At 40.2% G+C, this 23642-nt stretch overlaps 2 protein-coding genes across 2 annotated transcripts in view; one reads left to right on the top strand and one right to left on the bottom strand.

Moving 5' to 3' along the window:
• The window catches only part of HDGFL3 (HDGF like 3), a 34411-nt gene extending 31474 nt beyond the window's left edge, over positions 1 to 2937 (top strand). The window contains exon 6 of the mRNA XM_065733952.1: positions 1565 to 2937. Within this exon, the coding sequence (XP_065590024.1) occupies positions 1565 to 1570 (6 nt within the window). The 3' untranslated portion in view covers positions 1571 to 2937. The remainder of the gene's footprint in view (positions 1 to 1564) is intronic.
• Positions 2685 to 22790, bottom strand: TM6SF1 (transmembrane 6 superfamily member 1). Its single transcript, XM_065733951.1, has 10 exons — positions 22636 to 22790; positions 21040 to 21143; positions 19960 to 20057; positions 18898 to 19001; positions 17956 to 18038; positions 16963 to 17084; positions 12690 to 12794; positions 10566 to 10658; positions 9462 to 9581; positions 2685 to 4488 (listed from the first exon to the last, which is right to left on the bottom strand). Exons 1-10 carry the CDS (start codon positions 22725 to 22727, stop codon positions 4297 to 4299), a joined length of 1113 nt encoding a protein of 370 aa, XP_065590023.1. The 5' UTR covers positions 22728 to 22790; the 3' UTR covers positions 2685 to 4296.
• Between the last annotated feature and the right edge of the window lie 852 nt (positions 22791 to 23642).

Genomic DNA, 23642 nt, shown 5'->3' with positions numbered 1-23642 from the left:
CTGCTGGCATTAGCCCAGTGGGACATAGTTGTTAATAAGTGCAAAGCTTTAATACTGCAAAAGGACATCTTTCCATGCTGGGTCTGACAGCAGTGCCATAGGGACGCACCTCCTTCTGAAGGGAAGAGAAATGGCAGGGAAACCCTCTAAGCCATGTCTCCAGACCATCTGTATGCACAGTCCCATTGAGTCTTAAAGAGCAGAGAGGTCCTGGACATGCTGTGCTTGGGATGAGCAATGTCTCTATGCTTCTCCAGGGGCGGTGTGGCTCGGGCCGCTGCCTGTGAGCCATCCTTAGGTGCCTGAGTGTTTTGTAGTAACCCCTTATCATGTGTCACTAGTCAGGATATTCCAGGGCCTCACAGGTGGAAAGTGCATTACTTACTGCTTGTGCTGCAGTAGTTTGCAAACCCCTTGTTGCAGGACAAAAGAAGCACAGTTCAGAGGAGGGGCCACCAGACAGGGATCCCAGTGGGCACTGGAATGCTCTTATCCTCTAGGGCAGAAAAGTGTATTCTTTTCTAGCCATGGCATCACACGCAGCAGGTCCAGGGCCAGAGTAGGAGACAGCTTTGGCAGCAAACTGTTCCTGCAGTTAAAATATCTTACATTTTCTTACAGATCATGTGTACAGTGACATTTCCATCATCCCCAGCGGATTTAACTTGTCACCCAAACTCCATTATCTCTCGATGATGATTTTTTCTTGGATTGTTGACCAAATCATTACCAGTGCCTTCATACTGTTGTGTGTTGTGGTTTTTTCCATCTGTCAGGGTGTGGGTGGACACGCACTGATGTCCTGAATTCTTTACAAGATGAAGGAAGGTCTTGCTCAGGGCTAGGAAGCCCAGCAGCACTGTGTGTCTTCGTGTTGTTGGACAGAAGTAGTGTGTCCCTATGCCTGCAAGTGAGTTTAGCTCTCTCTCTTTAATGTGAAGAAACAGACTTGGAGATGCTTGCTGGAATGGCATGGGGTGATCCTGTTCCTGCTAGTGTCAGTGGAAGGAAGAGCTGACCTTGACTCAGTCGTGAAGTGGGAATTTCTTCCTTTTCTGTCATCTCTTTACAGCGAACTCCAAGCCAAACCATTTCCCTTTCAGAAAACATTCAGACACGTTAGCTATGGAGAGTGTTTATCTTTCTTTGTGCCTGTGAAGTGTTCGTTTGAACCAAGCAGTGCTCTCATCACAGAGCATTCAGGAATACAGCTCCTGCGTGAGGTGACCCGGGCTGCTGGAAAAACACATCAGGTTGTGTGTGTACTGCAGGGTCTAGAATTAAGTGGCTGGGGAAAAAGAAAAACAACCCACATATGCCACTAGAGTTGCCTGGATGTTTAAATGGTGTTCTTCAGCATTTTGTAGTGGTATGTTCAGCTGACGAAATGTGCAGTTTTCTCCAGAAAAAAAAGCCAAGCATTCCGTTGGAAGGGACCAATTAGCTATTGGTGCCCACAGCTTTCAAGGGTAGGAGTAAGACAGTAGTTTATCAAGTTCGTTAGAGCAAGCTTTTCTGTACATGAAATGTGATTGTTTTTTCTTTCTCTCTTTCTCTCTTCCAGACTTAACCAACATAATGACTGCTGAATATTAAGGGAAAACACAAGAAGGTTACATGTTTGGTTGTCTAATATTCTTGGATTTGATATGAGTCATCACATCTGTTCATTAGAATCATCAACAGCATCCCAGTTTGTATGCACATTATTCACATTCCTATCTGTTGTGTTTGCAGAAATGACATTTTACCCTTTTTTCTAAGGGTTGCGTTTTGATTTTCATATTATTTGGTTGCATGAAGTTGCCCTTTACGTGGCTGAGGTTTATGAAGATACCGCATACTTGAACATCCCTTTTACATCCCTTTTCTACGTAGAAAAGGTGTAACTCCAAATTGTATCATTCTATATCAGCATTTAAAAAAAAAAACAGGTAAATCTTGGCAGTGAGTCCCTTCCACACAATGCTACACTATCTTCCACCCGCAGACATAATTTTAGATTTCCCTACGTCCATGCTTTCTTGGGTTTTGATCAGTTTACAACATGAAAAGAATCTTTTTTCCGTTGAGATCACCACAAAGTTCAATAATGTAATAAAATACCTTTCCTTACTAGAAGTACCTAGCTAGTTATACTCTTAATACTTCTCAAAATCATGATGTAATGTACACTATCTGACTTAGTTCCTATATGTGAAGTTAGTGAAAGTCTTTTTGTGTTTCTTTAGATTAATACAAGGATTTTTTCCAATGCCAACACAATTTGAGATCATTCATTTGGATGCTTTCCACTTTTAAGCTTACTGTGATATAGAACCCTATGGGAAACCAAAAGAAAACATCGATTTTAATTAATGAAAGGCTTAAAGAGGATGCTGTCATTCTGGCTTTTTTTTTTCCTTTTGGAAATAGAACTAGACTAGTAAGTAAGCATTCCAGATCCATTATTCTGTGTACATTATTGTTGCTATTGTGATAATAGAGATTTTTATTTATTTTTATGCCAGCTTTTATTGTGAAAACATATTTAGTCTGGTTTTATCAATCCTTGTTATGCTTGTCCTTGGAACATCTTTTGCGTATTCAAGGTTTGTAGTTGACGAGTTTACTGTAAAAAACTTAAAAACAAAAAACACAACAAAAAAACAAAAAACGAAACAAAAAGAAAACAAAAAAATGTATTGTTTTTACAGAATAAATTTATTGGAATGTGTATTGGGAGTAAGGTTTGAGGTTGTAAGCAACTAAGTTAGCGTCATATTTGGCTTCATACGTGTAATAATGTGAGGTATTAATGTAAGTCAAGTATTAAAGCAAAACATTCTGTTAACATGAGTTGACCATAATAGATACAAGTGCAGGTGAGATCTTTATTTTTTTCTGTACTTTGCCTTTTCTGGATAACAGGAGGTTATTAAATTCACCTTGAATGTATTCAGAGTTTCTTTAAAAACATGAGAAGTGACATCAGAGGTGCAAATGTCTGTGAGGCATCGTGTCCTGTTGCAGCCCAGCAGCTCGGGGCTTGTTCTCTTGGGAGGACTGGGTTGGAGCTATCCCAAATTCGAGCACACGTGGAAGGAGTCCGCACCAGGGAGGTTGGGTGCTTGAAAGAAAACGTTGCTTAAGTTCCTTTTTGCCAAGAAGCGTTGAGTAAGATGTGTGTGGTTTTGGGGCCTGCCCTTTGGAGGAGCTGTGAAACCATGGGTTCTGTCTTCTGAGCGCTGCTGTGAACCACACCTCAGTGTGTCACTGCAGGGTGTGGACGCATGACTGTCTTGCTGCTCTCAAAGCCCCCTTGTGTAGGGTGCAGCATGCATGCGCATGAGCTGATGCTTTCTTGTTAATGATTAGGTTTAAAAAGAAAACGGACAGTTTTTCTCCAAGTCAAAACACCCAAAATTCAACATCCCAAAAATAAAAGTGTTTGCAGTTAAAATGTATCAGCTAATTTCATCTGCAACAAAGGCACTAAATGTCCTGCTTTAAGTATAAATACCAATAGAAATCGTATAGATAGTTGTAATTGCGAGTGGAAACCTAAACCACGCCAAGCAAGGTCTGAGTAAGTGCTGCTACTTGTTTATGACCCAACACCGTTACAAAAGGAGCTGCACGGGGTAACACTTGAGCAGAGCTGCCCTCTCAGAACATACATGCTATGGGGTAAGGGCTGTCTGCTCAAGGCAGTGAGCACTCCATGCCCAGAGGTACAAGTAAGCACACACTTAGCTTCATGCAGATCAGTAGTCCTTGCTGGAGTTAATCCTTTAAAGTATTAAGAAAACTATATGATTTGCATAGCATAAATGGAGTCATACCACCACAGTGGATTGCTTCTTGAAGGATGTCTTGGGATTCTTAACAAGGCTGACCCACGAGACATTACTTTTTGACAAATAAAACATATGCATGTTACAGAGTTATGTATGTTAATTTTTGACACTTGAAAATCCTGACCTTCACGTCCTGTGGTAGCTCTGTATAGGGATCTCTCATCGCTGTTAATTAATTCCATGCAATATTCTTAAAATGTCAAAGCAGCTTACTAAAAAACAGTGAACGATGTAGGAAGCACCAACTGCACTGCAGCACGAAGTGAAAATGTTGAGAAGTGATATTGAAAGCAGTTATCTTTATTTTCCCTTTTTGACTCAGGTGAACAGAACAGGCCATGCATCTCCACACAGTTGTGCAATCTGACACACTTCACGTGGGCTTCATCCGAGCAGTTACATTACATCCAAACCCAATTATATACACAGCCAAAAAGAGGGGCTGAAAACAGTTGTGCTATTCTGTTTTTTCTTCTTCTTTCGTCTTCATAAAAAACTCTGGCTTGTTGACACACCTGTAAGCCAGCAGCTGGGGAAGAATCCCATACAGTACGTTCAATATCAGAAAAAACTGTTTTGCTTCTTCAGGGACTCTGTAGATGTAAGGAGTTCGAGCATGAAGAGAAGCACCAATGTGGGAAAACTGAGCCTGTGGTGTGTTTACAATGTGTGTGTTGGGAAAAAAAAAAAAAAAAAGTAAAGTTGATGAATATTTTGAAAGACAGCATATTCTGCATGCAAGTGTGCATCGCCTGTGACATTTTCCCAGCCAACCCTTTTATTCCTGAATTATCCTTCATATTTTTGCATGGCAGTGAAAGGAAGTTCACTCTGAACTAAGGTCATCCATAACTCAGAATTAGAGACAGAAAGGGAACTACCAGTGTCGCAGCAGGAGGTGCACACAGTGGCACTGATCTTTATGTTGGGTATAGGATTTCAGCCCAGGGCGGGGGTGGGACCTGCAGCCCCCACCCAGGGACATCGTGTTTGGCACCAGAGAGCAGCACAGACGTTCTAAGAGTCAGAAAATAAAAACTTGAAAGCTGCGTTAGTTTCTTTCCTGTTGGCTTTTGTTTCGGTGTTTGCTGGTTTTGTTTGTTTTTAACTCAATCTTACAGGTGCACGTCCCACAGCTCTTGATGATTTCAGAAAATATTGGTAACATTGGCCTCGGGTCTGGGGGCAGTTCTGAAGCATAGGCTGGCTTCACAGGGAAGGTTATATGCAAAGGCAAGCTTGTTGAGCTGGAGCGTATTTTTAGCATAAACAAACACGTAAAGATAGAAGTGTCAGGGTAGTTACTGTCTTTTGTCTCCATCTGTTACCTGCTATTTCAAGCAACAGCTTGAAGTTCACGTTAACTATCGTGTGTCCAATCTTATTTATTTAATTACTTTGTAATGAGGGAGATCTGAGGACATGTACATCAATTTAATCTTAAGCAGAGCAGGAGAAAGGGCCAGCAGGATTTTAGTACTGCAGAGGAGGAGCACACAGTGGCCAACTTGCACCTTCTCTTTGGGCTTCAGCACGAGTTATTCTGGACTTACAAAGAACTGATTCTGTCCATGGTTCTTAGCAAAGCAGGAAGTGAAACCATGCAGGTGCTTTAATACAAACCTCTGTGGCAAAGGGCTGGGCTGAGTCTGTACACTGACACAGAAAACTGTCAGGAGGTTATAACCACCTCCACTTAAGAGAAAGCACTGATCTAGCAAACTAGAGGCAAGAAATAGGGCAATCAAAGAAACCAAATACATGCTTCAGCAGAGTGCCACTTAGCATGTTTCTGAAAACAAGTATTAACAGTAAACAGATGTTCAGGGGCACGCTATCAGCAGCCGTTCCCTGTCAGCTGGGTAATTCAGTCACCTCTTGCTGCCCGTTTGCTCTCAGCTGTCTCAGATGGGAGCTGCCTTTGGCATCCGTGTGCCCATGCTCAGGTGCTTGCTGCCTCTCCTCACCTTGGGAGCCCTCCTGCAGGCAGTGAGCACTAGGGAGCAGAGACCCTTCATTATACCAGGTAACCCTTTGCAAAGAAAATATGTAACCACCACCACTGGGCGTGTGTAGGTCTGGTGCTGTCTGATGTTCACCTAAACCTCCCCAGGGCATCTTAGAACTGCTCTGGGGGCACACAAGATGTTAGGCTGTGTGCCTCTCTGCAGAGGGCTGCAGGGCTCTCCTGTCTCCAGAAGTGGCCCAACTACGCGTCACAGTGAGTTCACGAACCTTGGCAGGAGCTGTAGGAGTTGGCTTCTGAGAGACCCAGAATTCCCAACATCTCTTGGATGCCTTTGAAGATCTTAGCCTTACTGTGTGGTTTGTGTCTCTCGCAACAGTTGTGGCACATTGGTGAGCTTTCAGTGTTATAAACAATTGAAATGTTTGTCTGTTGCTTTTTTTTCTGTTTGTAGCCCATGCAGGTTATAGTGATGCACTATATCATCGTTATTTATTAGACTTGTTTTGTCTGTATAATGCATTTTTCTTTATGTTACCAAGGAAGCCACTGTGGTCTGTTAAAGTCAATACATTTTTTAAAGTTTGATTTGCCTTCATGAAAACTGTGTTGTGCTTTTAATCTCATATCTTTCTATGACTGTTCTCAGCTTCAGTTTTTCTGGTTGGTTTGGGTTTTTACTTTTGGTGGGGGGAAGATGGGAGTGTTTTAAAGAGGGTCTCTCATTTGCCAGTAGCCTAATCCTGCTCTGACTTCAAGTGCCAGTCAGATTCTCACCAGATCCATGTTTTTTAGAAAGGTAAGGGCTGTTAGTTGTTCCAGATCGTGGTGCCTAGTGTTATTTCACTAAGTGAGGGCAAGCTTGAGTCTGCTGTGATCAGATCCTCCTGACAAATAAACCACTCCTCGGTGCTTTCTGTCACTGAACCCTCTTCAATTGGAGAATTTCAAGAATCAAAACTGGGCTGAGAAATCAAGCAGATAATGTGCTACAGGTTAACTAATCAGGTGGCCTCTTGTGTTGAACATGTGAGTTTTGCTAAATTTGCTGGGGCCATTCCACAGTAACTGGAAGATGAGTGGTGCTGGGTTTGGCACTGTGATACCTGTAGTTTACATATGCTGGTACACATTATTCTCCTTGTCAGTATGAAGTAGTTTGGGTATTTTACAGTATTTTTTTTGTCTGTAGCATTATTGTAGTTGTTGGCTTTTGTTACCCTGCAAACAAGAAAGCCCTCCAGACAGGGAAAAAGAGCCTGGAAAAAGGTTAGGAATCTTCACTCTATGCCTTCCTTTTAATACAGATTAAAATCAGACAAAAAACTTATAACTGATTTTGGAAGAGCTTGGACCAGATCCTATGTGTCTAAGGAAAGTCATCAAATGAAGCAGGGAGAGAATCACCTAGAAAAATGTGTTCCTTGGGTTTAGTTCTCTCGTAGCCCAGAGGCACTGCAGAAAGAAGCCACCAAAAACTGTAGGATTGAGGAGAACAGTTCTATGGGGGAGCAAACAAAAACTTTCTTTATCTTGAACAGTAGAGAAGTAGGCTGCAAAAACTGGTGAGACAGAGTGGGTTATGGGGAATAGGGGTATGGCTCTTAAATCACTTCACACAGAGCTCACCAATTTTTTCAAGTTCACAGAAACTACTCAGCTCCAATAATCAAAGCTCCTGGTAAGTCTGTGCTTTGGCATTTAAAAAGCTCTTCCTTCAACTTCAGAATGTTTAGGAGTTGCAACCTGTTCTTGAAGTCTGAATGTCAGTAACAACCATTTAAGCTGAAAGCTATGTGTAATTCTGAAGCAATAAATACGGAGAGGAATGTTTATTTTTGTGTGTGAAAGGGTAGGTACTTGGAGAGGGTCTTAGTTTGCATGTATCACGTGGCATTCTGACCCTTGACAACTGAAATGCCAACATCCCACAGCTTTAGGAGCAGCATTCATTCCTGGGGTCAATGCCCCATTTCTATCTCCAGTTGTTTACCTTTTTCAGACCTTTGCTCATAAGGCAAAATCTGTATCAGTACTGCAGCTATTGTAATCACCAATTGCAAGTCTTTTAACCTGAGAGCAGACAAACCCAGAAGTGTGTGCCTCCAGGTAACAAAAAACAACCCTGGAAAGGAAGGAGTCTTTAATCCATTATGTCACATCTTTCTTCCTAAGCTGCTCAGAGTTCACGAAGTCAAATTAAGTAAACCTTTTTCTGTTGTGGGATGACTGAAGCTTGTTCTGCTGTGCATTACAGTGAAAAGTAAAAAACAACAAACCCAAAACTTTACAAAATGTTTTTGAATCAGAAGGAAATGTGGGGAGTGTACAATGCAGTTCCCTTAATCAATTAGATTTTGTCAACCCACGAAGTTCTGTACATAGCACAAGCTTCATAGATCAAATGGGAAATTCTGAGTAAAAAATACCACTAGTCTGGGGCTCTGAGAATCTGGTAGGTTTGTAAGGTTGTGGCAGTCAGCATACTTTGACTTCTGGTTTATTTCACAGGGTGCTCCATAATCACTGAAGAAGCAGTTTCTAATCTGAGCAGTCTGTCAGAAGATAAAGGCTCCTGACACTGGCTTGCCCACTTCAGCCAGCTTGTACTTTTTTAGGTGGGATGTGGACCAAACACAGTTGTATGATTTTTTTTATATGTATTTTGAGTAATACACTTGTCAGATTCTGTTTTGATACTGTTTGGTGATTCAAGATTATCTATAAATTGTTGGATAAAAAAGTCATTCTCTGTGAAACAGCTGACAAATGAAAAGTAAGCTGTCAGTACCCCCATCCTGAGCAGGGAGTTAAGCTGGATTGCAGTTTGTACCTGTGAGTGTTATCTCTGCAACAGGGAACAAAGTATTGGTCTGTGTTTGTCTTAATAACAGTACTTGATTTATCCTTACTGCTGTGTCTCTATGTTCTCATTACTGTTAGAGCACTATGTGCATATTTTCCTTGTTGTTGGATACTCAGAATACATTTCCTGCCTACGGTTCAGAACAATTATTTGTCACCATCTCAGCTGTGAATGTTTATCTATATGGAGTGAGTGAGAGGTAGTTTATTACTGCTTGTCAGTTTCTTTTCTTTTGGTCAGTCTTACAAGCACTAAGAGCTGTTCAAGAGAATCCAGACACAATGAGTGTCTTACTGTCACTGTGCATAGTGGCTCAGGAGGCTCCCAGAATCACATCAACATCCTCAGCTGATAATATCTGCTTGGCATGACTAGAAGCTATTTGTCCCACTTGTGTTTTTCAAACTACTGGTCTGGCCAATGCATATTATGGAAACATTGTTCCTGTTTTGTTGGAGCTGTGTATGTTTTCACATGATCCACTGTTAGCCCTTTGGGACAGGTTTCCTCCTTAGTCTCAGTTAAAGAATACTTGGCATTTAATAAAGTTTGTATTTTACCAATGAGATGATACAGTAGAAAAAGTCTACCAAGGCAAGAATGCACTCAAATATAAAACAAGCTTGGGTCTCCACTCCTTCAAGTTAGTTTTTCACTGATATTAAAGGTAATCTGTGACAAAATGGCGTAAAACCACTATGGCAAGATCAAGCCCTTCTCTCCTTACTTATACCATAGTTCTCTACTCATTAACTAATAATTCAAGAGTGAATATTTTATGGAGAAATACCTGAGCTAGTCCTCCAGCATGTATAAGGGTTAAATCAGGCATCCAGGAACAACCAGGCACCAGTAGGCCATACAAAGCAATCACGTAGTATGGCACGGAGTAGAACATGTATGCCAGCATCTGCATTTTAAACACAAATAATAGTTCCTTTGCAATATGAGAGAGGTGCATTAAAAATTAGCCAGCTGTTGTCTGAAGAATTGAGATTATTCAGAACTACACTCCTTGCAGCAGTGAGTCCCAGGCCTCTTTGTAGCTAAAACCTCTGAGAAAAGAGGAGGCTGTTGACTGGATTCAGATACCCTGAGGCCCCAACCAGTATCAATGGCTGTTGTCTCTTTGCCTGATACAAATCCTCTTTATCCCAGGACATGTATTCTCTTGTTGTACTGCTTGCCATCCTGAGGTCATGCCAATAAAAATGGCTTGACCTAACTCACCGTGCAGTACATCCACTGGACGCCATCCAGTGTCCATTTCTCAAGCTCCAGAGCACTTTCTATTTGGAATGTGAGATATATCGAAGCCACCCCTTTTCTCAGAAAGAACAGGTCATTATCTAACAGTGAGTCTTCTTATCACTTCAGGACCTGCCCTTATGCAGCAGCCAGGATTACAAAAGAGTGGCAACTTTGCAAATATTACAAAACTGAAGCAAATATTCATGTAATAAGGTTTATAAGAGGCATCAAGATAGAAGGAGCAGGTCACTGGTGACAGAAGCATAACATGAGCTTAAGAAATGTAGTTCTCCTGCACCTCTTTTTGCTCTGTTATTCCAGACTGAAGGTCTACTTTGCCCATTTAAGGAAGGGTAATGATTACAGAAAACATGCGGATCTAACTCCTGAAATATATTAAAAGAAGCCTTAGTAATTAGGATGTGTAACTCTAGGTAACAGATTTGAATCAACGTTAAGTTTATCACAATGAAGAGCTGGTATCCTGTAAGGCTGTTCAGTAGGAAATACAAGGTACTGTTTAACTTGCCATAAACAAATACTTCCCTTCTTGATCTTGTCATCTGTGAAACCCGTGGCATCATCTTTGTGTCAGGTAACAAATCACTTGGTAACACTCTATGCTTCACAGTCAGTGCTTTACCTGAAGCTTAGGATAGGCAGCAGGATCTTTTATATAAGGCTCGTGAAGTTGAATGTATAGGCGGCAGAGCTCAGCAGGGCAATCCAGAGCAATCTAAGAAGAATTTTTAAAACTTCCCGTGAACAAAGAACTTTCTCCAACAGGAGCTAACCTCACCCCTGTTACCAGCACTAAAAACCTGAGAGTGGTCTGAACTATTGCTACCTAGGAGACTCGCTTAGCATCTGTTCTGGAGTTGATTCCTTTGATCACTGATTTAAAAAGACAAAAAAAAACCAAAACTCTGAAATGCAGTCTCCTGTCAGATGCTGCTCAGGGAGGTGGTGAGGAAATGCTCACAGCATACTTGAAAGTTTTGTCTGGAAAAGAATTCAATCACTTGGTTATGCTGTAGTAAAAAATCTAATTATTATTGATTTGATCTGATAACCAGCCTTTAATCCCAGTGAATGAGATTTTGAATGGAAAATTGCTCAAAGAGTGGGAAGAAACTTCAGGTTAAGTGCTCAAGTTTAGTATAGCAAGCTACAGATGTAGTCCAAGAAAAGAGTTGCACTGTGGCAAAGTAGCAATGAAGAGCAATGCAGATTCCAAAGAGAAATGTAAATTAAAAACAGTGATAATGATTTTTAAAGGGAGTAGCAGAGAGAACTGGATTTTTTGTTCCTGTAGAGCAAACGAAGTTCCCAATGAACAAGAAAAGATCCAGTTCCAATAGTCCTTACTTTTCACAGTATTCCTTAGAACACCTGTTACAAAAAAAAAAGATTAATATTCTAAAAGGAGTAAGTGATCTTTATCAAGAGCTGTCTCAGTAACATTTGCAGCAAGGCATCATTAATGTGCAGTTACCAGCAGGGCTGAATGTGATTTTTGCATAGCAGAATGTTATGTTGTGTAACTTTGATAAGAAATAGAAAGATTTACAAGAAATGGATATTCCTCCCTGTTCTTTTCCAACGTGGGCATCCAGGAAGAAGGCCTGGGTGTGCTTTAATATGCTATGTTTTATTAGCAGCTTCATAAAATCGTGGTTGCTGCATCTTACACAGAGATCTTCAGTGGGTCTCTGTACGTAGAAGTAAGGCCAGTAAGCTGTTCCTGCTTTGGTCATGTGAAGTGTACAGAAATGACCACACACTAAAAGTAAAAAATCAACATGTTATTCCTCTTAGAAAATGAAGAAGTGGGACTACAGAAAAAGTTAAATGTTAGAGCATGAGATAATGCTTCCCACAGCAAAACTGCAGGCAAAATAGAGATTAGCCAGCATGAGCAGAGGTCTGAAGTAGCATGATACATAAGAAATGAACTGCAACAAGTTAAAAGGGGAAAGGGAAAAAAAAGGTGAGTTTTTTGAGAGGTAACTTTTTGGAGAAGCAGCAGAAGATGAGCGTAATGTGAGGAGCAGAACTACAATAGGGCAATGCCTGAACATCTGAACTTTGATCACTGGATGATATGCTGCTTAAGACAGAAAATGTTTTACGAAGAACTGGACTGACCTACTACTGAATTGATCTGCTTCAACAAGCATTTTCAACACTGACTCATTCCCTTTGATATTTTAGTTCACTCAAGTATGCTTAAGACAAACACAAAAAGCAAATCATATTTAGTAAGTAGAAACAGTTTGACACATTTTTTGTTTGTTTGTTTGTTTGGGGGGGTTGGATTTTTTTGTGTGTGTTTTTTTCTCTGGTATCATATAAATTAATTTTGTTTCCTACCTAATTTTAACTAAATATCTCTGTTTATAAAAACACAGACTTAATTTAGTTGGCTTACCTCAACGTTTTTGAACATAAATGCTACTCTAAACCAATCAAAACAATTTTGTTCCATTGATCTGTACCTGGAATGCTATTTACTCCTGTAATTGTTTACCTCGTTTCTTCTGAAAAACATACTTCACATGTGGTAAAATGGAGAAACAAAGAACCAGTAATTATCCTAAACTTTATATATCTAAATCCTATTCTAGTCTTAAAAATCAAGGAATTTTCCTTGGCTGAAATGTACACATTTTTTCCACACAGTTGCAAAAATATCTCACTTAGAAAAACAAGTTTAAAATTTTGACTGAAAATCAGAGGCAAAAATATTTTAATATCTTCAACTTACCATGCCCCTAAATATGCAAAACCCCGCTGCTAGAATGAGATACGCAGCCCACATTAAATCTATTGGTCGTCTTAGGAGCCCTTTCTTCTGAACTTCCTGAACCACCTGCAATACAGAATGGGTTTAGTACACCCCAACTCTGCCTAACATGTATTTAACTGCAGGTCATTCACTCCAAGAAGGCTTGAGCAGTGAAACATAGTGACAGAAGCAGTTAGCTCACAGTTACGTTGCATTATTTTTCCACTAGTTTCAGGGACTGAAAGATTCTGGCTTCTGAAAAGCAGACCTTGAGCTGGATAGTATGCAGTCAGGACAACTAGTCTGAGTAAACTCTAGAAGCCATTTCAATATGGATTAGTTAACAAAGCAACTTAAATAACAAAACTAACCATGAAATCACATCAAATGCACTCTGAAGTTTCATCTATTGTTAATTTAAATGTAGAAAAGCCCTAGAAGTGTTGATTAATTTATCTCAAACATTTGAAATTGTATCTAAGGACTGTTTGGAGGGACAGCAAAATGAGAGTTTATCTCATCACTGACAGTGAACACTGATTTTCAGCATCCTGCGATGCTACTGAAAGAACATGGATAAAATAAAAACATTTCTGTGGCTAGTAGAGGTGTCAGCTGAGATCAGTGAACAAATAATATATCCTAATGTGTAATGCAGAAATAAATAGCCTCAGAACAGGAATCCCCTATAGTACTGTGTGTGCCTACGAGAGCTGATCGCCCTATGGTACCAAAAGCTGTTTGGAAATCCAACGAGGAGGATGGCATGGAGGAACCAAAGTGACTGCTTTGCCTGCTTGGTAGAATGGTTTAGACCCACATCAGAATATCTTTGTAGTTCAAAGGGAGAACTTCCCCATTTATATGTGTTAGTCATTTCCTCTTCCTTTCTATTTGCCATGTGTTAGCATGCACACAGCAAAAGAAAAACCTGATCTCTTTCCTGTTGTATACTTGTGGACTGTCTCCAAAAGCACAAAACAATAATTAGGATGTAGAGGCACAGTTAGAAGAGCTCAAGATTACAATCAAGGCCCTGAAGAAGAATTAATTTGCAAGCTCAATATCTGAGTAAAAACTGTAGGATCTGCATTGTAGGTTAACAAAATTAAAGCTGTTGGGCATGCAAGCACTATGAAAGGGATGGGTTATTTATTTTTTTATTTTCTAATCTCTTTCAGGAAAAACAATGTTACTTCACAGTACTTAAAGTGCATTTTAAGTGTAGCAACATTTATAGTACGTGCAAATGTTATATATATTCTGATATTTATTTCCGTGAGAGACAAAGACTACCCAGGGCTGTTGAGTTAAAGTCATTATAAGATATAGACTACATAAGGAACTTTCCGCTTTGTTTAAGTATGAAGCACATACGCATTTCTATATATATTTATATGCGTCACTCCTTCTTGTCACAAGGTACATTACTGGATGTACCCATTTACTGTGATCACAAAACTGCAACACATTTCAGTGCAGTGCTAGTTTGTGATATGGCCAAGGTGCAGAAATGAATGCACTTTTTTTTCCTCTATTAATTCTAGAAATTAAATCAAAATAGAAAGGAAAAAGACAAACTTTACTTTCAGAGCTCATCTGCACAGTAATTTTGCCCTATGCTTCTTTTTACACAGAAGAGTCACATGAGCACATGCTAAAATGAATTGCGTGCTAAGCTCAGTGGCAGGGCAGAGATAACCTGCTCCAGGTCTCCCACTTACTGAAAACAAAATTGACCTCTGCACAGGTCCTGCCAACACCACTGTTTCTTTTGTGTGGTAAGGAAGTGTGTAGGCACATTTACCGTTTTCTCTCAATTCCAGGAAAAGGCATTTTCCATAACTTCTGAGAGGCTCCTTGTGTGCTCAGATTTAAGGAACAGGAATAATCTCGTGAGCAGTCTGTCAAAGTCAGTCCCTTCAGAATTCATGTGCAAATGTAATTTATGTGTTTTAATTTTGTTAATTAATTTTAAATTACATTAACCTGTTTCCTGAGCCAGTAGATAACCTGCTGGGCTTTGTAAAATAGTGTGGCACACTTTGCACTGATTCTAAATGAGGGCATAACTCCATTCCTTTCCTGAGCACCCCTTCTATAAAAAAAACAAAAACAAAAACAAACAAACAAACAAAAACCACTCAACATTTGGTTATCTCCTCCCTGACAGTTTGTTTTGTTGCTTTGGTTTTGTTTGATTTTTATTTATTTATTTATTTAACTAAGTGGTTTATGATGACATTATAGCAATGGACAGTTTGGCCACCAGGATTGCATCAGCTGCTTTCATGTGTTTCTCTATATATTTGCACTAACACACTTAAAGGCATTATTAAAGCTTCCTCCTAAACCTATGAATACTGACTGCATAATGATAGCTAAATCAGTTCAGTCTTTCAGCTAATTGCAATTGATCTTTTGAACAAAAACTGTTTTCAGGATTTACAATGACTAACCTGATTAGCAGAAGCATCATGTATAATTGTTCCCTGGAAACAATACTTACTTCAGAGCTGAGAAAGTTTTATTAAAACAATAACCATTTTCATTAAAAAGGTTCTTTTTTAAGTATTCTGTTATTGGATCAAGGTATAAATTCCCAGCTCTAATCATTGGATGCAGAGGATAAAATGCTGTAAAGATAAAACAAGTTCTAAAAAAGAAGTGGCTGGGCAAGGCTTGGTGGCCACACTGGAAGAAATCAAGACTTTTTTTTATGGTTTTCTAAGGAAAGGAAGTTCAGCTTTGCAAGAAAGGATTCACTTTCAGGTCACCAGGTTCTTATTCACTGTCTTTTTGAAAGAAAGTGTAAAAAGCAAGTCTCCCTGGAATATGTACCAATATCAAATCTAAGCAAGTGGTTGAACTCCTTGTGAGCAAAGGAGAGATGGCTATATTCCAGCAAATAAGCAACCCATCACATACTTTCTATTACAGAGATTTCTGCAGTGTTTTCTTTGCTAGGAAGATGAAAGGAAACCTTCACTCATCCTTCATGCAAAGAATGTTCTCACTAATACATTCAAAAAAATAATCATTGCTACCTTTAACTACACTTAGCTTCTATCATGACAATTTCAAGTAAATTGACTCAGACTTACATGATATGGGACGTGGTTTCCTACAGGATAGTGCAGGAGCATAGAAGAGAGTTTGGAACATGGAGTAGTGCCTGTGATTTACCTTTAAGAAGGATTTGCCCCCAACGCTAGGCAGAGCCATAGCTTAAATTCAGGGGATCTGAACATCTTTCTATGTTCCTCTTTCTTATTTAAGAGTCATGCATGGATGGATGGCTGAATGTTGTATTTCATATATTTCTTGGAATACTTTTCAGTGCATCACCTGCTGTTATTCTGTGCCATAGAATAGACCCGTTGCACCAGACTGCCTATCAGCCACAGAATAGGAACTCTCCTTCAACCATTGTCTATCTTCAGTTATAAATGAAGCTCTTGCTTCATTCTTGCAGAAGTACTGATTGATTATATTACAACTGGTACAGTATGCTATGACAATAAGCTGGCTTGCTAATGGCAACAGAGAGTTAAATATCTGTTCAGTGCTTTGTTCTACAGGGTTGTTTTATTTTGTTTGTTAGTTTTTATTAAGGCAGTGCATAAGCCATTATTACATCTTTCTTATTGCTCAGTTATCATATTATAGACCAGCTATTAAATTCAACAGCAACAGCCTAAGCAGTTTGTAAGTAAACATAATTTTTATAATTTTTTTTAAGTAAAGCATGGAAACAATTTTCATATCAATTAATGTGCTAATATCTTACCTCTAAAATCTAATACTGCAGAATACACACACACACACAAAAGAAGGAAATGTTTGAACAACACAAAGACTGTAGGTCTTCTACAGAAGAATATTTTTCTGTAGAAGGTCTAAGGATTTTGTGGTGCTTTATGACACTGGTATATATTAATGTTTCCATCAGTTAAGAAATTGAAACAGTCAAAAGCTGACTAAATAGAGGGAAGTAATAATGTTACCTTTAGAAATGGGCCCTTTACTTTAAACATGAGATAATTTTGTTATTCCTTTATCCCACCACAATGATATATTCTTGTAGTACAGGTATATTTACAGTGTCTACACAGCCTGGCAGCAACTGTCATAACAATGAACTATTACAAAGCATTCCTCTGTCACTGAGGGACCTATAAAACTCCGTAGAGACAATAAGTTTGTTTAAGTTTTTCTAACAGTAACCAGTGTTTAAATACAATTATATTACCTTGACTGGAGTGTCATGAGTCACCGAAGGTTGGTTATAAATTCGGAACCCAGCCCAGATGGGAAGGCAAATATATGGTATGCTCAAGAAAAAAGCAGGGCATACTTTTGTTCCATATTTTCCTGTTAGGAAAAATGATGACAAGGTACATGAAGAATTTGTAAGCTGTGTTGAATACTACCTATCCTATCCAATATCAAACCTGAAGCAGCTATGGCAGTGTAGACATTAAAAAAACTGGGAGCTGCTGTTAAAGCAAAGCAAATCTTGAAAATTGTGTACTCAACATTACTAGTCACAGGTGAGACAGAACCTATCAGGCAGGAAGGCATGGCAGAAATCAGACTTTTTTGGAGAGGACAGGAGACCATGTCCATCACTCTGCACTACACAAACCTACAAGACTGGAAGGCTGTGAACTCTCCTAGAGGAACCTACTTCAAATAGAGCCCACACTTTGGAGAAAAAGGTACCATCTGCCAGAAATAAATTGTATGAATACTTAAATAACAGTTCTAGCTTCTAGCAGCTATGCAATGATTCATCTTAAACGTTGAAAAAACGTTAAATTTATTTTGCAAATTGAATAACTTCCAGATTTCATTTTGTTAAAGGTGATTTGGATGACCCTTATGCTGTTTGAAAGTTAGACTGTTAACTAAATCAGTAGTTTTCTGCAAAATCAGATTTATATTATTTACTTGGAGACAAGTATTGTATTGTTGCTTAAATTAACCCTAATTTGGATGGAAGCCTTATGGGCATAGCAAAATACAATACTTCTATTTTTCCTCGAGAGTGTGAATCAAGATGATTTCTGTTCATATTTCATATTTGAATTTTGAAATATTCTACCTCTGTTACTGATACCCCTAAAATTCATCTTTCATTTTATCAGACAGGAAGCAATACTGCAGCAAAACAGAAATAACCTATTGCTGAATTTTGAAAATATTTCACAGGAAAAACGTAGTTATATAATAACATCCTTACCCACAATGTTTCCAGGCATAAAGACAATGATGCTCATGAAAATGGAACCCAGCCAGTAAAGGCCAATGGTTCTATAGCTTTGTCTGTTAAAAATAAAAAATAAAAAATATATAAATATAAAAATTTAATTTTTGCACTGTCCCTAAGAATCCACTACCCCAAAACACCTTCAAATATTATAAGATCACTGTGGTTGTGTCCTGGTAAGCAAATATTCTAAGATCTGCACCACAAGATAGCATTGGATTCTTGTTCTGGGAACTTGGAAGAATACTACACTCCTGTCTGAGCAGGTTATCTCATGAATAGTACAGCATCTGCTCATGTTTAGTTGTTTGTCATTATGTTTCATTCATCTTAAGGCTGACAGTATGATGCTTCATGTCATATGTAGCACAAAGACAGCAAAATAATTATTTATTAATTAACTTAATTCTGGCAATGCTTCTATTGCCAGTGTGTACATCAGCCTCTGAAGAAGGCTGAAAACAAAGAAAAGAAAAAAAAAAAAAAGAAAAAAAGAAAGAAAAGATCTTGTAGAAAGGGCTACTTCATCCTAAGCTGTGTGATTCTCTCTAAAATGGAGAGAGTACATCATAATGTTAAACTATACAGTACTGTTAGCATAAATATGTTATTGGGGGCAAGATATCTCATAGTTTTAATGTGCGCTCTTCTGTTTTTAACTAACACAAAGCACACAGATGGACCATGCTCAGGGTGAAGATGAGAAACCATAGCTCAATGGATTTGCTGGTCTTAGCTGAGAGAAAAGGCAACTTGGAGAGGATACAATTTCTGAAGGTAATGACATTTTAGTAGTGTTGCTTTAGCCTATGACATGAAACAGTCCTGAAAGACAAGTCTAAACACTACATAGAAAAGAAAGCCCTTTGTAGGCTAAATGAGAATCTAAATACTACACAAATCAAAATGACTTACTCCCAAGCAATAGCTGCCACCATCAAAAGATACATCAGATAATGAGCAGAGCCATCCCAATAGCAGATCACATGGCCATACGCAGTGTTCAAATATGGTTCACCCTAGGGAAAATTTGTTTTAAAAATCATGCAATGACTCAAGAAAGAATAACCAATTAATAAAGAATAGCAGGAAATGATTGGAGAAAATTAACTGATGTCCAGGGGTACACTTTTTGACTGTCAATAAGGACATTTCCAAACACAGACCTGATTTAGTAAAGATGAAGTACAGTGAAATCAGTTATATGGTCACAAAACAGAGTGTGAGATGGAAGGGAAAACCACTGCATATGATCATCAACCATTGTTCTGCTATGAATATTACTTTGCTGTGTTTGAATGATAAATGCAACAAAACAAAAATACATTTAACAAGTAACGAAGATACATCTGGAAACCTAGAGATCTACAACAGTACTGAAGGGGATAATGATGCCAACAGGTAACTTTGTAAGTCTTGACTCATTCCATGCTAAAGCTCATGGAACCTTTTCAATGACATCATTGACTTTCAAAGCAAGATCTTACTGAGCTATTTTTGGTAAATGTTGATGTTCAGCAGCCAACAGATTCTGCTGACTAGGTGTCTGGCACCATCATTTTTTTTAATTCTACTTGAATTACATTCACTAAAGTAATTAGGCAAAAGCAAAAGAGCAGTTTTATTTACTTCTTGGTAAAGCATTTAGATATGGCAACGTTCATTCACTCTGTGTGTCGACTGTGGTTTTCTGCAAATGTTTACCAACCATGTAATGGCCACATAAGTTGATGCAGAACAGTATTACTTCAACTAAATTAAATAATGTTGGAGTTGAAAGGGATGTTAATTTCGAAAATGAGTCAGTGATTTCAAGTCAATGAAAGTTTTACCCATAACAGTAATGAAACAGCTCAGTGATCAAATTTAAGAAGGACCTGTTGAGCATGTGAGAGGCTGTTTTTCTGTGGCAAACAGTGGAACAAGTTATTCATAGTAAAGATTTTATTCATATTTGTAAGTCAAGCAGATGTTCACCTCTCTCAAATAATGAGTCATGAATCCATCAATAATTCCATCTTGTTCCAGCCCAATTATTAGATTCACCACACTGGTAAAGGCAAATACAGCATAAACTGCAAGAAGACAAAGTAAAATCAATTAAAAATAAATAAATGAAAATAAATAAAATTTAGAATAAAAATCCAGTATAAAGACTTGAAGTCATGCAGTCATTTCACAATCTAATAAACAGTCAAACAGAGATCTCTGAACTATATGCATCTACTTTGAGGTCACAGATATTTAACATACAATATGACTTTTTCACATCATTTTTCATGTAGTTTCACATAGTTTTTCAATAGCTAGCAACTCAGGAAGTTCTTAGAAAGCTTTTCATAGGAATGTGAAATCCCATGGAAGTGTAGGCACAGCCCCCACTAATCCCCATGGAAAAATCAGTGTTTGCAGAAGGCTGTATGAATGCTTCCAAAAATCTTAGTCATGAAGTGTACAACCTTGATTGTTGCTATCTCTTGACAAAAGATAGAAAAAAAGAAAGGGGAGAAAAAGAAAATGTAACTTGCCATTTTTGAAGGAAAGCAATGCCAACAGCATTAGTCCCTGCAGTCCATAGAGGACCTATCCAGCCAGGCAGTGTCACTCATAGTCACCCATTGGAGACTGGAAACTTAACTGTATTAGGCTTTTTATTTCTTTTGAAATCTGTGTGAACTGTGAGTTCCCAACCTCCCCCGGAACACTGCAGGACAGATGCCTACGAGTTGTAACGAGGAAGGCAGAGGATAAATACAGGAAGCTTATACGCTGCTTCGCTTACAGTCCCATATTGCAAAAATTTCCAGCTCAAAGGAGAAAACTGGGCCAGCCAAAGACACAGCTGTAGTGTTTTTGCTTCAAGGTAATCTAAAAGTAAGGTCTCCTTTTAGAAAGTAATCGATATATCCATTCTTTGATGTCAAAGTGTAAGAATAGAAACATACAGAAAGAGTTCTGAAGATGTGGTTACATTTTAAAGCTGAAACAATCATCATATATTATTCTTTACAAAAATTGATATATTCTGAATTTAGCTCCCGTGTCATCAAGACATACCATAAAACAACGGATCTTTTGGTGGTTTTCTTTTGACAAGAACACGAGCCAACAGAGCAATAAAAACCAGAACCAGTAATCCAACTGCAACGGTTGACCAGGAACTGTAAAAGACAAATAGGGGTTAAAAGAAAAGCAGGGAAGAAGACAGATCTGTGCTTCTTCAGTTTTTCTTATCAGCTGTCCTCAAATGTCAGGTTCAATCTAACTTGTACATACACTTCAAGTAAATTTTTTAATACTGAAAATGTTGTTTTAAAAGTCCATTTCATGGGCTGTCATAGCATTCATTTTGTAGTTTTGCATGACTTATGGGCCTGTCTTTTTATATGTGATTATCTAAAAAAAGAAAAAACAGAAATAGCTAGATAAACAAAATGCCCAGTCAGATTTCTCTGACTAAAATCAGTTTTCATACTGTTATCTGTAAAAATAAATAAAAATGATGGAAAATGCAAAGGCCAATGAGAGATAAAGTCACACATGTGGAGATTTCAAGGCCAAAAAGGATTGTAAGAGACACTCAGTCTGACCTCAGCAATCATTTACCTAACATAGAAACTACTTATTTGCAAGTATAGTGCATCAGTTTCACAGACTAAGAGCAGCAGTGTAGAGCACCTATGATGGATCTAATTTCTAGTTTTGGAAGTGCTACAGAAGGGCCCTTGGGCACTATAAAGCAGCATTGCTTGGGGTGATGCAGGAACCAGCTCTCTGGCAGTAACACAGGTGGGCTCTGCAGCACAAACCCCAAGAAAAGATGCGTTAAGTAAATGTGATTCTGGTTTAAACCCCTGCATGTGCAATTGGTACTCAGTTCTCTAATCAGTCCTCAATTTGCACTTGAGCGCATGGGAGAAAAAAATAGAGAGGGAAACGTTGGGTAAACTCCAGAAGCACCAGCTAAGAAATATTTGGCATGTGATTATATACAGAGTACCACTCTGTGTAGCAAGAAAACAAACGGTGTATAAGCAAATAATGCTGTGATGAATTCAGTCTTAGTGAAGTTTTATTTTAAATTATTGAAAAGAACTGCAAGATAACTGATTTGGAATATAGATCCAGATGCTTTCCGAGCCACGGTGGGTGCTGCCAGCCTGCTGGCTTGCTTCACGGCTTCTGTCTTCTGCTGCTCCGTTCTACCAGTGATGGATTTCTTCATGCCATTACAGCCACTACTATGGCTGTGGTTTATCAATTCAAAATAAACACTGGCACCGTGTCATGGGAGTCAGCACTTCTCCGGCAGCGAGAAACAAAACGAACTAGGTTACGAGCCAGAAGGAGGCAAATGGGGAAGGAACAGATGCGGCAAAAACAACGGGGCGAGTATCCGCGCAGCAAAGTTGCAGAACTCGCGGGGCTGTGAGCTCTCCGGGCAGCGGGCGGGGGGCTGCGCCCGCCGCTGTCCCCTGAGGCGGTGCGGGGCTGCGGGGCCGCTCGCATCGCTCCCGGGGCGGCTCATCCCCGCGGCCGCAGCCGCCCTCTCTCTCCGCGCCGCCGCTAAAAATACCCCCCGGGCCGCCCCTCTCCTCGGCTCACCTCACCTCAGCCGCCCGCTCCCCTCCCACCCTCCGCCGCCCGCCTCACCTGCCACCGGCCGCCAGACAGTTGAACAGGTACGTGACGGGGATGGCGGTGAGGGACAGGACGAAGACGCCGGTGGCCGCCGAGGCGCTCATCCCGCGGCGAGAGGCGGCGGCCGCTCAGCGAGAGCCGCGCATCGTCCGCGCCGCCGCCGCCCTCTGCCCGCCGCCCGCCCCATCGCCCGGCGCCGCGGGCCGCCCCCTCCCGCCCCGCCGCCTCGGAAACCGGAGCCGCCCGTTGTTCCCCGGCTCCGGGCGGAGGGAGCCCCGTCCGAAGGGACAGCGGGGGAGGCCGCGGCGGGGCGGTGTCGGAGCCCGAGCGCGCGAGAACGCCGAGCGCCGGCCCCGAGGGGAGCCCGGCGGGCGCTGCCGTGTGTGCGGAGCCGGGCCGCGGGCCGGCCCGTGCGGGTCCCGCTCAGAAGCGGAGCTACATCTCTGCTATTTGCTTTAGGATTTAGCTGGGCTAAAAACGTGAGGATTTTAAACACGTTTTAACTCTCAACTTTTTTGTTTGTTTGTTTTCCCATTTAAATATCGGAAAATAGCAAGTATTTGGCGTTTGTTTGACATTTGCCCGTACCACAACCCGTCGGTGTGCAGACAAGGGTGGGCGAACCCTGTGAGTGGGGCAGAAAGAGCCGCGCTCCCAGCAGCGGGCAGTGGTGAGAGAGGAGCATCCTGTGCTGCCTGGGCAGGCAGCATGCCATGTAGTTGCCATTGTAAGGGCCCTCCACACCGCTCCACACAGCTCCATCCTGTCTAGAGGAATTCACCAGAAATGGTGCAGAGGAGGACAGCTCAGGAGCGAGGAGATCGCCCCTGTCCATCAGGATTTGCTGCGGCGTATGAAAGCTCTCAGTAAATACCTGAGGAGTTAGCACCAGGGAGAGGAAAGAACCATTTAATTTGTGGGACAAAGCTGTGAAGAAACTTTCAATCATCTTCTGGAACAGATTTTTGGCGATGGGCAGTGACAGGTCTGATTCATTTACAATCAGAGTAAAGAATTAA

Source organism: Cyrtonyx montezumae, unplaced genomic scaffold (genome assembly GCF_038088225.1).
Source record: "Cyrtonyx montezumae isolate F1298 unplaced genomic scaffold, pur_monq_1.0 scaffold_17, whole genome shotgun sequence".
Taxonomy (NCBI): domain Eukaryota; kingdom Metazoa; phylum Chordata; class Aves; order Galliformes; family Odontophoridae; genus Cyrtonyx; species Cyrtonyx montezumae.
The sequence above is the reverse complement of the archived record's forward strand: the minus strand, read 5'-3'. Positions and strand labels throughout refer to the sequence as shown.

Coding starts and splice junctions, on each gene's coding strand:
- TM6SF1 (XM_065733951.1), bottom strand. CDS start 22,727: ATGAGCGCCTCGGCGGCCACCGGCGTCTTCGTCCTGTCCCTCACCGCC. Junction 18,039..18,897: donor GTGGCAGCTATTGCTTGGGA/GTAAGTCATTTT, acceptor TATTTTTAACAG/ACAAAGCTATAGAACCATTG. Junction 17,085..17,955: donor TATGCCTGGAAACATTGTGG/GTAAGGATGTTA, acceptor TTTTCCTAACAG/GAAAATATGGAACAAAAGTA.